Raw genomic sequence first — 17,117 nt, 5'->3', positions numbered from 1 at the left:
GAGGCATCACCATTGTTATAAGTCGAAACATTAGACAAGTTACGGAATAAAGTCTCTACGAGGCTTACAAGGTATGTAAAGCTATCCCTTCTTTCTTTTGGCATGTCCTAGACGTAAGTGATGAATGAAATGAGCTTTGGGGTAATCCCATTCATAAGTTCCGAATATGATTCATGATTCTTATTCACTTCTTGATGTTAGAGCTTTTAAAGTAGTCAAGCCACTGCCCTCGAGCTTTCTATATGTTGTATAGTATAATCGTATGTATAAGTCTCTATTCCTAAAGGCTCTATAATGACTAATGCCCTTAACTTTCATAAGCTGTCTCGTATTGATTTGATACCTGTCTATGATCCCTGAGACGTTATTTAATATAGTTCATAATGATATTCAAAGAGCCACTAGGATGGCTAATGTTCTTGATTTCCAGAAACTATTTTATTATGTCTTGATACGTGTATATAATCCTTGAGGTTCTATTTTTGTATAATCCACAGCGACATTCGAAAGGTATTTGATATGACTATTGTCTTGGTTTTCAAATGATGATTCGTTTTGATTATTCTATTGAGTCTCAGATATGATTTAATTTGCATATGGTTTCTCACTACTCTGCTCGTGCATGCATCAATACATCTTTCACTGAGTCCCGGACCAGGACATGTTTTCGTGCACAGATCCACTGCATTATTCACCGAGTCCCTCACTAGAGGGCCGGGACACGCTATATATATGTATATGATGATATGATGACATGATGATATGATGATATGGGGATGGCGGCCAGGATGGCACATGATGATCTTATTCACCGAGTCCCTCACTAGAGGGTCGGGACACGTTATACATATGCATATGAACAGGATGATTCTCTAATGGTGACATTAAGTTTCATAACGAGTTAAGTCTGATATTGACACCATGATTTATGATTCAAAGGTAAGCCTTGTGGTTTTCTGGTTATTGTACTAGTTTTCTGTACTCCTCACTTCAGTATGATCTTGTTTATTGTATTTATGCTTTACATGCTCAGTACATATTCCGTACTGACCACCTTTCTTCGGGGGGCTGCGTTCATGCCCGCAGGTACAGATGCTCACGTTGGTAACCCGCCAGCTTAGGAGTCCTATTCAGCTATCTTGGAGAGCTCCCTTGTTCCGGAGCCTAGATTTTGGTACAAAATCTCTTGTGGTGTATATGTATTTTATCCAGGGGTACGGCGGGGCCCTGTCCCGTCATATGATACTGTTGTTACTCTTAGAGGTCTGTAGTCATATGTGTGGGTTGTGTATCGATGTTGTTCAGTTGTGTCTATATGGCTTATGTTTTGGGACGTTCTCATTCGTAGTGGCAGACTTGTCGGCTAGCGTAGATATATATATATATATATATATATATGTGTGTGTGTGTGTGTGTGTGTGTGTGTGTGTGTGTGTGTGTGTGTGTGTGTTTTGAGAAGTAATGTGTTATGATAGCCTTGTCGGCTCGTTTATAGCGGGGATGTTCCCTTATATATTATGAAAGCCTTGTCGGCTCGTTTATAGCGGGGATGTTCCCTTATATATTATGAAAGCCTTGTCGGCTTATGTACTATAATGTCTGTTGAAAGTTGTACCTCCCCAGGAGACAGGTTGTTGTGATACGTCTAAATAATGCGACAGTTTTGAGACGACGTCTTGCCTTGGTATTGATAAGTCTGTATTATGCTAGTTGTGGATGATTATAGTTAACAGGTACATACGAGTGTCCAGCTCGGGCACTAGTCACGGCCCACGGGGTTGGGTCGTGACAATTATTCTTCCATTATAGTTCTAGAAAAGAAATGACTAGCTAAAAACTTATCCGTATAAGGCTATCCTAATTTGCTGAAATGTCCAATAGTTAATAGTAGTTTTTTTTTTCAATTTAAGGCTAAACCCAGGGCTTAGAGGCTAAATTGAATACAAGGCTAAACCCAAGGCTAAGGGATCAATTGAACCAGCGATTTCTCAAATCTGTACCTCAAAGAGAACTAAGAATCCTCACCTGCAAGGAAAGTGACCTCTCTGCAAATGGGCTCCGAAGATTTAGAAGGAAAAGAAATTTGGTGGTAAAATTTTAGGGTTCTCTTGTATATTGCAATTTTAATTCTTGTATTTTCTCAAAGCTTGGACAAAACTTTTGGAGGCGAGTCTATTCCTCTAATTTAGATATTTACTATTGAAAACATTCAATTATAGATAGAGATTATTACTGATTGTTATATAGATTGGTGTGGTGGAACTTGATTTAGAGTTGTTGAAGTATTTATATTGTGTTCACACATTGTGTAATTTCATATGAATCTCCTTCACACATTCTATTTACGAGCAGTTAATAATTTTCCATTGATTTGCAGTTTGACGAAGACGGGGAAAGGGAGAGAACGCTACTGGAAGAACATTAATATAGTGTTCAGGACTATTTGTGAGGCTTTTGCAGGTTCTTATCTCCTTTCTGTTTTGTTTATCTAATAATTTGTTAGTGTAGTGTTTAAAAAAACAGTATTTTTGTCTTCTGAAAGTATCTATGAAGTTAGACTCTTCATATTTGTTTGTTCCCTAACTAGATGGTGTTTGTGTGCAATTATCCAGAGTCTAGGGAACATTGGTATTTGAGATAGTTGAATGTGGAATGGTCTTCGACTCACACCCATATAGGCATATGCTTATGCTAATGCTGTATAAAATGTTTAGAAGAGCATGTCTCATGGTTTATAAATTATGTTCACCTCACTTTGTTGCTTTACCAAAATGGACTTATTTCCTGTAGTTATATACATGGTTTATAATTGTTTGTGAGTAGAACTTTTGTCTGTAGTATAGGAGGGATGGATTTGTTTTTGTTGACTGGATTCTAGCTCAGATTTTCTTTAGGTGAGTTTATCTAGATGCGAGTTATTTATAACTGGGCTGCGAAGAAATAATTTGCTTATTTCTATTAATGGCTACAGTCAAAAGTAAGTGTTTTATTACTGATTATATAAAAAGAATTCTCTAATTCATCATGTATTTATTGAACAAGTAAAAGTAAGTATGTTTATACTGATTATATAAAAGGAATTCTCTACTTCATCATGTATTTATCTCTAATCTTAATATTATTATTATGAATGTATTATTTGTTGTTTTATTTTATTAATGGGGTGAGGTTTTTATATTTTAGTATGGCAAATAAATTATATGATAACATACATTTTGTGAAATACTAATTAATTGATAGAATTTATGTCGTGGTTTAGAGATTGATAATACACTTTTAGAAAGCTTATGAATTTTCATGTGTAAAACCTGCATGAGAATTTTGTATCCGACACATCAAATAAGTTAAGCGAAAGTCTAAAGGAAATTATTAATCTATAAATTCAATTTTCAATAATTTAAATTAATTGATTAATATCTGTAAGCTTAACATGAAGAGCTAATTTTAATTATTGAATTCAAAGTATATTAAGAAGTAACAATTAATTATGAATAATTAGTTAAATAATTAGTAATTTATTATGGAGCTTCATTTATTGATTTTATGGTTTCTGTTATGCATGAATAAAATTAGGATTCAAGTTGATTTTTTTTTCTAGGAAAACAAGTACGATTCTTACTCATTTTCTATTATTTGGTGTGTAAGCAAGAAAATATTGTCTCAAGTGCATTTAAATTTAATCTAGGCAAACAATATGGGGGTGGAATAGGGTGGGGAGTGGGAGTTCGGGGCTGAGATAGTCAAGGCATGAGGGTTGTGACACTAGGTAGGGAGGAGATAATGAACTTGGAATATCACTTATACAACTCATTTCCTAGAGAAAACTATAACATTTTGATCAATCAAACATGAAAAAATTGTAAAACAATTTCCGAAAATGTTTTCTCCATACCAAACACACCCTCACTCTTTTACTCAACAAAACAGAAACTTGGTTAACCTAATTCTTCCCTAGATTGGGAGACATGAAATAGGATATATATATATATATATATATATAATCTTGAATTAGAAGATTCTGTAAAAAGGCTTGCCCCGATAGGGAGTGTTTAGTGTTATACTCCATTTAAAACGGGTTAAATTGAGTACAACATATTGGAGATTCTTATTTTGCTCTGTTTTAAGGAGTCGCCACCTAATTGATTTTAAGGTGAATTAAGACACCTAATTTATTAACTAAGGTAAAGCCTAACTAAACATCTGTTAATGGTCTGCTCAATTAGCGTGATTCTAGGTAAGAGTTCTAGATTATCCTAAAGGGAAGGGGTTAGGCATCCTCTAGGATCCGTTAACTATGGTTATCCGGCCAAACTTAGGTTAATTAATTAAGGCTAAATATAGTGTTTAAATTTTAAAATGACTTACAAATATTGCTAAAGTTTTAAAGGAAAATAATGTTAGTTAAAATAAGATTTATAGAAAATAGAAGATCTTTAAGGGCTATTTTAGAATAAGACTTATAAAGGTTGTTAAGGTTTTGAAGGAAGAGTATAATAATGCTATTTAAATAAGACTTGTGGAATAATTTGCACAAAAAAGAGACTTCAAATGCTATTTAAAATAAACTATAAATATTGCTATGCTTTAAATAATGATGTTATTTTAAAAATGAGACTTGCAAAATATAATGATTTGCATATAAATAGAAGCTTTTAAGAGAAGACCTAACCAATTCAAACTTGAAATAAAATTACATTATATGTAGAAAATTTAGACTTATTTTATAAATAGAATACAAAAGGTGATAGAGTTTTCTTTCTCTTTTTACTAACTTTGTTTAACTATATTCGGCTCAAAAATATGTATAATTTGATAAATCTTGAAAAATTGTATATAAGATATGTTTGAATTCGTATTTGCACATTAATGACATTCTAAATTTCTAAGATATCAAGAATGAGTCATGATTCCCTTTAGCTCAAAATATATAGTCATGCTCAATTATTCTAATGAAGATAAATACTATAGGTATTATAAACAGTTTTAATGTAAATAAAGGAGAATGAAAATTATGGAATTAATTATTAATTTTCTCTAAATTAACTACCCCTTACTAAAACTAATTCCCGCACTAATCCCCTTTATGATTCATCTAAGCTAGGTAAAACAACAATAAAATAAAGTGTTAGTCAACAACATAAGATTAAATGCACAAAATAAAATGGAGGCTGAAACAAAATTAAATGGGCTCAGCCCATTTTAGGGCTGTCGTGACCAGGCTGCTGTTGGGCTTTGACCCAGTCATTTTTATAGACTGCTACGGCTGTTCCTGTCTATTGGGCTTTGGCCCAGAACATTGTTTTCTATTATTTTTTTTTGTGGACAGAGCTGCATAGGGAGGGAAATAATATTTCGTTGGGCCTTGGCCCAACATCGAATGCGGGAGAAGGTGAGTCCCGCGGACTCATACGCGATAGTCATGCATAAAAAAAGAAAGATAAGGATTAGTATGCAATCAACGAATAATGCTAAACGTATGAAATATAAACTCAAAACAAATCAACAGATTATATATATTCTATGTATATTTTAAGTATACCTCATGTATACACACTCATAAGGATGTATAGAAGGTTAATATTGGAAAGCTTTTGCCCCCGTCTTCCCGATGTTGCACAAGTTCCAAGGGATTTCATGAATCCCAGGCATGGCTAACACCGGGAGGGTTCAAGCTTAATCCATAATGACCAACTTAACCTCCCCATTAGCGTGCTAACCACAGTATACTCATAATATACACTCGTATACATACTTCAGATATAGGAATACCTATTGCACATGAATTCAGAAATGAACATAACCAAATTGAAATGAAACTGGACTGAAGAAGGAAACAGTTATCAAATGCCCAATAATACCGAGACTGAACTAATCTCCCTAACTCATTAAAGATCAGAACACGCGAAAAAAAAAAAAATGAGAAATGACTACAATATTTGATTAGTTTTGCACTACTAGTAGTGATCTTCAACTATTATACATTCGTAATTCCTAGTCTCATGCATGTCTTATCAGTAGTAAGAGTAACAACAACCTTTGACTGGGGAAGATACGTCCACCAGTTCTACTTCTTTATTCTACTAGAAGTCAAACAAAATAGAAGATAGCATGTCTCACACAGAAGTAAAGAAAGGTGATTTTAAATAACAAACTAACAAGTACCCAAGTTTTAGTTTCAGACAAGACGTCTGGAGGAAAATACACATTAGGCATGTTCATGTGACACTATAGCGACTATATGTAAGAATGAAGAATAGGTTCAGATTTAGTAGAAAGCAACATAAAAACATGCAACTAAGCATATACAGGGGCTATTGTAGACTTAATCAAGCAAATCAGGCAGAGGCTTAGGCATCAACAGAGGCACAGGAGTCTTAATATCACATGACTGATAGCAAATAGGTTGTAAATGATGCTTCAATAAATATATGGCCTTGGACAGTGTCAACATTCAAACAAACTGTAAGCAGGCTAACGACTAGGTAGAATGCCATCCTAGAGTTTACTAACATATTGAATTGTCACAATAAAATGTGCTATCAGAAGGAGAAATATCAAACCAGAACAGGTATGTGTTAAACTACACTCAACAATATCAGATAGCCACATTTGATCAACTATAGTAGCCTTAGTATTGATCCTATACGAAGACCAAACATGCCATATTATCATTCTTAAACTAATCTGATTTATCATGTTACTAACAGTTAACCTTTCTATCAAGTGGTCACACTGTTTTTCCTTAATAGGTGGGCACAGATAAGCTGGATAAAACCCATTTTACCTAGAAAAGAAGTTGGACTGAACAGATTAATCAAGGAGACATGCTATACTCATTCGTCAATTATCAAAACCGAACCTAAACTTAAAATCAGACTAAGATTTCCTTAAAATTAAACTGAACAGTGCTGAGATACTTATCATGCTTAAGAAGTCATTAGAATTGACTAACTGATCGTATTATCTGATTATAGCTGATCTAAATTACAACTGACAAGTATCATCATGCTTCTGAGGGTTCAAATAAATCTAATCTAAGCTCATATTGACTCAAAATAAACTAAAACTAAACAATGTCAACGCTCGAATCATAATACCTAAGTATGAACTTATAGACTGTCTAACATACATATAAGCAAGATTAAGTAAGCATATCTAACCAATTAAGGGCTAACACACAAGTGAATAAATAGGAGACTTAACTATACAAGATACCAGATACATAAGCATAAACACACATACAATACAGAAAGATGAAGAAAGAACTACAAAAAATAAAACAAAGGAAATAAGTTCACTGACCTTCTTCGGGTGCAGCGAACAGGGTGCGGAGTCTCCGATTCACTCCAACACTATCAAATCCAAGCTTGCGATGCTCGGATTCGAAGCAGTACCAAGGCAAGCGAAAACCAAAAAAATTGATTTAGTATTTTTGACTCGATATTAAAACAAGATTACGACTGCTAAAGGACTGATATTTTAGGATATTCTAGGCGGCTAAAACTTATATTTTTTTAGGGAGATTGTTTTGCAACTGAAGAACTCTCCTTTCAGAGAGGGGTTTTGAGGCGGCCGAAAGCTCTCCTCTCTCACTTCCGAAAACGATTATTTATAGGGTTAAAATTAGGGTTTTGCTGGGAGTTCTAAACGAAAAATTGGGCGGGATATTTTCAAATCAAAACGTTCAGATTTGCAGGTATTTTGACCTACTCAAGATCAGAAAAATAGGGGTACAGGGCATTAATTTCTCTTCCCGATATGGCCATGAATGGCTTGGGGGATCGAAAGGGCTCTGTAACGTTGCTGTTTTCGTCGGTCAAAGAGAGAGGGAGGAGAGAGAGAGGAGAGAGAGAGAGAGAGAGAGAGAGAGAGAGAGGGAGCGGCGCATCTGAAAGAGGGAGTATGACCTTAGCCCCTTCATTTCTTGAAAAGAATTGGGCCGGGTCGTTGAATTAATGGACTGGGCTAATAAATTGAACGTGGGATGGTTATCAAAATGTGGGCTGATCGGAAAGTGACTATAAACTGATTGGGGCGGATGGGCTAAAAATATATATTTGCTCTTTGTGCTATTTTGGCTTCTAAATTTGCATAAAAGATCTATTTTAATTAAAAATATTACCTACTATAAAAGCATGTATTTATCAGTGCTCGGGTAAAAAATAAAATTATATGACGTCGTAATGGTCGTGCGATAATATCAGTAAATACGCTATTATTTAACTGCGCAAAATAAATGCGATGCGTGTGCATAAGATGGTAAGAAATGCTGAAGTGATAATAATAATAATAATAATAATAATAATAATAATAATAATAAATAATAATAATAATAATAATAATAATAATAATAATAATAATAATAATAATAATAATAATGGTGGTGGTGGTGGTGGTGGTGGTGGTAATGATAATAAAATAATAAAATAATAACAGTTAGTGACTGCAATAGAATAATGAAACGCCAGTATTAATAAAAGCTAATAATTATAGTAAAATATTATTTCTTAAGTTGCCAAAAATATTAGAAGCGTAAATAGATATTTCGAAGGAAAGGTAAGACAAAATTGGGTGTCAACATTTAGGTGTGTAGTTGATAATTTCTCCATATTTTAGGACTGTTTATATGCTTAATGCCTTTAATTGAGTAAGGCATAGAAACACCCCTAAACTATGACGAAATAACTATACACCTAAACTATGTTGGGTTGCTATTACCCTTTAACTTACTTTTTTTTCTGTATTATTTACCCCTCCACTAATTACCTAGTAAAGAAAACAAGTAAAAACGCAGCATGAGCACATGCTTACTCTATACTAAAAGAAGAGGTCTTAATGTCTTTTTTCGTTTGATTATTTCAGACCCAGACGACCAGACCATTATTTTTTCTTTTCTAACTCACTTGACGCTTACCCGATTATTTGGGTTTGAAAGAATCAAATGAAAGAAGTCAATAAGACCCCTTTTTTAGTTTAGAATAAACACGTGTTTGTACATGCTGATTTTAACTTATTTTCTTTATTAAATAATTAGTGAAAGGGGTAAATAATACTCCCTCCGTCTCAATTTAAGTGTCTTATAGTCTATTTGGCCAAGCTTCTAAAATCAGCTTATTTTAAAAAGTATTTTTTTAAAAAAATACTTTTCAAAAAAGTACTTTTGGCGAAAAACAGTTTATGTTTGACCAATTAATTTAAAAAGCAATTTTGAGTAGCAATTAGTGTTTGGCCAATCTTTTAAAAAGTGCTTCTATGTGTATTTTTCTCAAAAGTATTTTTTAAAAAAGTGCTTTTGGGCAAAAACTATTTTTTTTAACTTCTGAAAAACTGCTTCTGCTACTCCCCAGAAGCACTTATTTTCTCCCAAAAGCTTGGCCAAACATTTCACTTTTTTTCAAATAAGCACTTATTGACAAAATAAGTACTTTTGGGGGAAAAATAAGCTTGGCCAAACAGGCTAGTAGTTTGACTGAGCACAAAGTTTAAGAAATAAAAGAAGACTTTTGAATTTTGTAGTCTTAAATTAAAGATGTGTGTAGTGTATTATAATGTCCTTTGAAACTTGTGGTTTTAAATTTGCCATGTGGAATGTTTAAATTATTAACTTACTAAATATAAAAAGAGATACTCTTTTTGGAACATGCCAAAAGAAAAATAAAACACTTAAATTGGGATAGAGGGAGTACAAAAAATAAGTTCAAAGGAGTAAATAATACGAAAAAAGTAAGTTCATGGGGATTTAGGTGTGCAGTTGACAATTTCACCATAATTTATATTAGGAGTGTTTCTATTCTTTATTCCAATTTAATCCAACTGCACCTCCAAGTTGGATCAAAGTTAGCTGTGCACCCCATAACGAAATATTTAAACTTCCATATGCCGAAAATATAGGAAACTCCTATCAGCCAACCAAAAATCACATAAAAGCATGTAACAATTAATAAAAGGGAAAGAGCACTTAGAATCTTGGCTTATCCTTGTACAGTTCTCATTAATACTTTGTGCATTCTTTCCTATATAAATCACAAGCACCTAGCTCCTTTGGCTAATTTAAAAGAAAATTTAGTTACTCAACTGTCCCCTCTAACAGACAAAATGACAGGTTTTAGTTTGAGAAGCTTCACATCTCTGCTAATTATCATTGCATTTCTTGTTTGGTCATCAAATATAGAAACATGTAATGCCAGAAGAGGCTGGCATTGGAGAAAAAGCACAACGTTCTCCACTTCTCTATACAAGAAGAAAGGGAGCAACCACCATAACAATGGCAAGTCAAATACAAAACCAACAACACCACAACCATCACTCTCACCTTCTCTACCCAACATGCCCACCATTTTCAATGTGAGGGACTTTGGTGCCAAAGGGGATGGAAAGAGTGATGATACTAAGGTAAGTTTTTAATTTTCATCGATCATGACCAGTGTTGTCAAAGGCGCGCTTAAGCACCGCAGCGAGGTACAAAACATGTTGAGTATTTTAGTGGGCGCTTCAGTGTCTTCACGAGTCTCTAAGGCACAATTTTCCTTGACAATGAGGATAATCCTGAAAAAGCGACACCAATTGATATTTCACTTTATCATAATCTTTTTTCACTTTCTTTGTCTTTATATTTGTTATTCATGCTTATAATTAATAGTCTTGGACTATACATACATGCTTGTTATTTTCCTCTATTTGCGTCTTTCTTCATTAAAGATCGTGCTTTACTTGCGCTTAAAGCCCCAATAAACTTTAGAGTTTTTTTGTGCTTTTCGTCTTTGATAACACAAAAAGAAATACAAACAGAGCTACACCAAAGAATCTATCCAAACTTATCCTGTCCCTACATGCAAGTTCAGCTCTCATATGAATCAAAGCATCCACAAAAGTCGAACTATTGATGCATAGGCAAAGAGAATGAATAACTTCCTTTTATCCATTACATCTTTTTATTCCTCTGTTTTGGGAAAAGTTGGTTTGGGGAGGATTAGGCAATTGTCAGTTTCAGCCATTTTGGTTACAGAAATATCAACTCCAAAAATCTTGAACTACAGGCAGTTCAATTGGCTTCAATACATAACACTCCAACTTAGGAATACGTAATTTTTTCCATTCTCATTGGAGCTCCATGTTTAAAAGGCACACCAAACAGCTCTTATTGGGTGTCCTTCGATAAAGAAAAAGTTTCTTTTGTCTTCTAGAAGAGAGTCTCACGGGTCACCAATTATACATAATAATGTCGAAGAAGTTCTGAGATTTGTCACGAATAATTTAATCTCAATAGGACACACATTAAGTAATACTTTCTGTTTTAATTTAGGTGACACCCTTTTCCTTTTTAGTTCATCCCAAAAAAATAACACTTTCTATATTTAAGACTCCTAACAAATTAACTTACCCTTAGTGAAATGATCTACTATCACAGAAATATCTATACTTATTTTAAATTACAAATTTCAAAAAATTTAATTTTTTTTTTAAATTCCGTACTCAGTCAGACATCATCACATAAATTGAGACCGGAACGAATTACTACATAAAAGTGAGTTTACACCTCCCAGCCTAATAGATAACGAAGGTGGGTCCCTCTAAAAAAGTCTGGTTAGGACAGTTGGTCCTGCTTTAAACAATTGATGCATACGGTTCAATAGAACTATAACTGAGAATGTAAACTTGAATTACCTGAAGAGAGGCAGATCTAGAATTTAAAGTTCTAGGATATCAATCTCAAGTTAATATTACAATAATTATTAGATTCACAATAGATATTTAATAGATTTTTTACCATATTGGCAAAAGTTATTGGGTTCCCATGAACCGTATATAAGCCTCACTACAAGAAAGAAGACATTTGCTAACAATTTTTTTTTTGTTGCCATAGATAAACTATTGTTGTTAAAAGTACTTTTGGCAATAACATTTTTTTTTTATTGTTGCATAAACTTTTTCCATCGACTGTTATTGCAACGACATGCAACAACTTTTTTATTATTGCAAAAAGAATTTTTTGCAACAATAGTCAAAATACTATGGGGAAGTTACATAAATACTAGTAAATGACTAACATATTTCATAATCTACGACTATTAATTATATTACATAATATACAATATATACTTTATAAATATAGGGTATATATGATTTTATACCATAAATCAAGAATGTTGTTATTAATAAAAGGCTAAAATTAAGGAGTCTCAAGAATTAGTGATAACGAAATTAAATATATATCAAAACACATTAAATACTTTTCTAAAAATCTCCAACATACTCAACTAGCATTCTAATCAATAAACAAGTATATTATTATTTATATGATATATATTATACTACAATTCTTTGAACAAGTATATATATTATTGTACTTATATATTATGTATATTGCACTATTGTATACTATATATAATATGATATAGTACATAACTTATACTTTTTTAGGTATATTTTCATGTACTTTTCTTATATTATACACCATATACCATAGCTTTTCATGTACGTTTCTTATATCATTCACCATATACCATATCTTTTCATGTACGTTTCTTACTTTTAATAAATTCAAATAATTTTTTTAGTCACAAAAAAAAAAAAAAAGTTGCATCAACCATCAAGTGAAAATATAAACAAACAAGAATAAAGAGGAGGAAACGAAAGAAAAAATATATTTTTAAAACTTTAGATGGAATATGGGATATGAAGTTGATTCTGTTTTGTTTATTTGGAAAATTACATTCTCTCTCATGTCCTTTTCTTAGAAAGTAATTGTAATCTTTTTAATTACCATTTTGAATAAGTTGTATTTGTGTGACTTTTCCAAATACTATGACAACAAAATTAAATTGTTTGGCAACAAAAAAAAGTTCATTTTTAAAAGATTCATCATATATGTCAATAATAAAACTAAGTTGTTGCCAAATATTGAATTTTGCCAACTATATTATTTTTGTTGCCAAAAGAGCTGTTGCCATTTATATACTTTCTTGTAGTGCCTCTAGATCCACTCCTGACCACCTGAAAGCAGAATAAACCAGGATTCTCTCGTCCTTTATTTCCCTTTTTTTTTGAGGGAGATGTCGTCACACACCGACCCGGGCAATCACTAGCTACAATCGATGGAATTTTGATTGAAACTATTCATAAAAAAAGCCGCTTGAAGCCCCATCCGAGAAAGTTTTTGCATGGGCTCATCATTTGATGCAAAACCGATGCGAGAGGGAGAAGCGGGGATTGAAAGCTTTCAAAAGTTATTGGGTTCCCATGAACGTATATAGGCCTCTAGATCCACTCCTGACCACCTGAAAGCAGAATAAATATAGCTAAAAAAACACATAGGAGTAACTTAAAATGATTGACATCGTAATACACTATTATGTCACTTTTACCTGCAGTAATAGGTCATTTACCAAATTTTGTAAGTTACCAATCTATGATTTCTATGCAAGTTTACTTGCAATTGGCTCTCAAAATGACATGATAGTATATATACACTACATCTTTTACACTGTGTGTATAAGTTATACTTCATCAACAATATACCACTAATGTTAAAACTGCTAATCTTTGACATGAAACACAGGCGTTCGAAGCCGCATGGGAAGCTGCTTGTAAAGTGGAATCATCAACAATCTTCGTCCCATCAGAATATGTATTCCTTGTCGGACCCATTTCATTCTCTGGTCCATACTGTCAGCACAACATTGTATTTCAGGTAACTCATTGTATAGTTTGTCCACAGACATGCAAAAGTAGCAAGTAGCTATAAAGGACAGCCCGATTCACAAAGCATTCCGCGTTAGCAGGATCCGGGGAAAGGCCGCACTCCAAGGGGTGTGATGTAGACAACCTATTGCTTCCACAACTTGAATCCGTGACTATAGCTCACACGGAAACAACTTTACCGTTGCTCCAAGCTCCCCTACAAATAGCAAATAGCTATAGCTATACCAATCGTTCTTAATTCTGCTCTCTTTCACAATGCAATTACAGCAATACAACTGACCGCAACATTTTTCTGTAAAGTAATTAGGACATTCATGTGGCATCCCGGCTTAGATCATCACATAACCATTCATGATTCAAATTCATAATTTTGAGAATTTATTATTAGTAAACCACTCAGCATTCAAACTCCATTACTAGGTTCAGCCTTAAAAACTGTAGAAAAGAAGATTCATGTAGAATTCCAAGGTGTCGTACCTGTTTTAAATCGGGATTTTTTCATTTTTGAACAGTTGGCCGAAATTAATTACGGGCGCTAGCAAAAACATACAAGCCTATACACTGATGATGTATATTCCGGTATACGATATGTATATTATTTGTATATTTGTACTTCATATACATTACATATTGCCAGCTATTATTTTTTGAGCGGTCCAAAGTGGAACTATCCCTTTTAAATACTCAAGCCCTCCTTTTTTTTCTTTCTTTGCAGATAGATGGAACGATCATAGCTCCAGCAGATGCCAATGCTTGGGGTTCAGGTCTTTTACAATGGCTTGACTTCACAAAACTGGTCGGAATTACAGTTAAAGGAAGCGGCAAGATTGATGGAAATGGTGCGGTTTGGTGGAAAGATACCCAATTTGATGATCCTATAGACAATGAATCGAAATTAGTTATCCCATCAAACAGCACCATGCAGAGAAATCTTCCAATTCCTGTAATTTTTGATCCTCCGCAGTTTCTTTTCCATAAGTTGTTTCATTTTCTGTTCCTTCTAGTCACTGTCCAATATTTCTGGCAGCTAAGCAGCTCCCTTGGTGGAAGAATGCCACGCATTAAGCCAACAGTAAGGACAAAACATCAGGACACATTTTTTTGGCCATAAAGTGTTCTGAGAATTTTTTAACTTGATCCTGTTGCGATGCAGGCTCTTAGATTTTATGGAAGTTTCAATGTGACAGTCACAGGCATTACAATTCATAATAGTCCACAGTGTCATCTCAAGTTTGACAACTGCATCGGGGTATCAGTGTACAATTTCAGTGTCTCATCACCTGGTGATAGTCCTAATACAGATGGAGTCCACTTACAGAACTCGAAAGATGTCCTTATCCGCAGTTCCAACGTTTCATGCGGTAATTAATTTCGATTTCTAATTTACCTCGGTTTCTAGTCTTTCACTCAACCAATTGAAGAAAATACAGGCCTCTTTACTGGGTGAAGATTCTTCCAAGATTATGACATAATAAGTTCAAGATTGTAAATATTAATCCATAGACTCACATACCTAGGAAGTAGAAGTCCTTACCACGTCCTTGACTTTAAACCTCTTGGCATTTTAGTATTTGCATATCTACTATTTAGACTTTCAGCAGCACGGTCGAGGATCCAACCAGCAATAGCAGCAAATCCTAATCTTGTCATAAAGTAAAAGAGCAATCACAACACAGAATTAGACCTTTAGCCCACAAACCGGTTCATATTTTGATGTATGCATGTTAGTTCTATTTCATGATTTCATCATCTTCAGTTTCTTAAAAATTGCTAAAACATGTTCTAAACGTAAATAAGACCCTTATGGAAGCTAGATATTTTAAAAACAAAAAAAGCCAATAAAATGGCTTCCTATAATGAGTGCACAGATGTCAGTACCTGGAAAATACACTAACCATCACGCTTTTGCTTCGTGCAGGAGATGACTGTGTCTCAATACAAACTGGATGCACGAATGTATATATACACAATATAAATTGTGGGCCAGGACATGGAATAAGCATTGGAGGGCTTGGGAAAGATAATACAAAAGCTTGCGTTTCAAACGTCACTGTGAAAGACGTCATTATGCATAACACAATGAATGGTGTGAGGATTAAGACATGGCAGGTACGGATACGTTTGACAAACAAAACTATCTGTTTGGAAGCTCAACTATGTGCTTTCACAAGACAACCAACTAGTAGAAATTTTTCAACATTGAAGAAGCTTTTGTGCTTTCAGTCAAATGTTTCTTCTTTAAGGACAAACTGGTATTGGAGTCCTAATATTCAAATAATCTTACATTTCTTGTTCAAGGACAGACGGCTATTGGAGTCCCAATATTCAAATAACCTTTTTCTCTAGTTTTGTGCTGGATAGGTTTTATTAGCTGATTCCAGTATTTTGATACAGAGCATTCATACAACCACGGGTATTGAAAAAACAATTTTGTCTGAAAAATCATTTTCTCTGTGCAGGGTGGATCAGGGTCGGTGCAAGGACTGATGTTCTCAAACATACAAGTTTCTGAAGTCCAAATACCAATTGTAATTGATCAGTTTTATTGTGACAAGAACAAATGCCAGAACCAGACATCAGCAGTGGCTTTATCAGGAATAAACTATGAAAAAATAACAGGAACATATACGGTAAAACCCGTGCATCTTGCATGTAGTGACACTATGCCCTGTATAGATGTGACCTTGACAGACATCAAACTAAAGCCAATACAAGAGCAATACCACATGTATGACCCATACTGCTGGCAGACCTTTGGAGAGTTATATACTCCTACCGTCCCTCCAATAGAATGTCTACAAGTTGGCAAGCCATCAAGCAGCATGACACAAGCTGATTATGATCAATGCGAAGTATAGTGACACATATATTATTATCATTTATATATTTTGGTGTTCTTATTTGTGTGGCCGGCAATGTTTTGCTGACCCCTATTACACCATAAAGAACATGAGTGCTGATTCTTACTAGGATTAGAACATAGAATATGTGTTTCTTTACAAGCATTACTTGAGTGTGGGGGTATACTATAACTTTTAATAGCTGGGATTTCTATAGTAAGGTATGTTAAGACACTTCCCTTCATGCAAAATGTCCGCTGAAGTTTGTCAGAATGATTACTCCACAATAGTATGCTAGTAGAGGCAGATCCAAAATTTGAAGTTTAGAGTTCCTATCACGACCTCAAATTAATATATAATAATAATAGGGTTCACAATCAAATACTTATCTTAATACATATACAAGTTCTAGGCAAAAGCCTGGGTTCACGTGAACCATTAATTTATAAGCTAGGTCCGCCAATGTATGCTAAAGATACATCAGTGTTCAAGATATACCAGTTTCGATCAAAAGCACAAGGATTTATGTCTCCAGACATTCCTTTTTCTTCAAATCTTTGATCACTTTGGGGACCT

General features: G+C 34.0%; 1 protein-coding gene across 4 annotated transcripts; it reads left to right on the top strand.

The window, feature by feature from the left end:
* Positions 1 to 16,817, top strand: LOC132613981 (polygalacturonase At1g48100-like). Of its 4 annotated transcripts, none has more exons than XM_060328306.1 (9): positions 1 to 71; positions 1,087 to 2,089; positions 2,378 to 2,460; positions 10,172 to 10,392; positions 13,559 to 13,690; positions 14,417 to 14,773; positions 14,855 to 15,062; positions 15,620 to 15,810; positions 16,161 to 16,817. In XM_060328306.1, the coding sequence occupies exons 2-9, from the start codon at positions 2,052 to 2,054 to the stop codon at positions 16,557 to 16,559; spliced, it is 1,629 nt and encodes a 542-aa protein (XP_060184289.1). In that variant the 5' UTR covers positions 1 to 71; positions 1,087 to 2,051; the 3' UTR covers positions 16,560 to 16,817. The 4 variants fall into 4 exon arrangements, with proteins under 4 accessions (XP_060184289.1, XP_060184290.1, XP_060184291.1 ...); XM_060328307.1 differs by having other exon boundaries at positions 7 to 2,089; positions 14,417 to 14,644; positions 14,729 to 14,773; XM_060328308.1 differs by having other exon boundaries at positions 7 to 2,089; positions 14,417 to 14,644.
* The last annotated feature ends 300 nt before the right edge of the window (positions 16,818 to 17,117 follow it).

This window comes from Lycium barbarum, chromosome 10, assembly GCF_019175385.1.
Source record: "Lycium barbarum isolate Lr01 chromosome 10, ASM1917538v2, whole genome shotgun sequence".
NCBI lineage: Eukaryota > Viridiplantae > Streptophyta > Magnoliopsida > Solanales > Solanaceae > Lycium > Lycium barbarum.
Note: the sequence above shows the minus strand (reverse complement) of the source record. Positions and strands in the feature narration are given on the sequence as shown.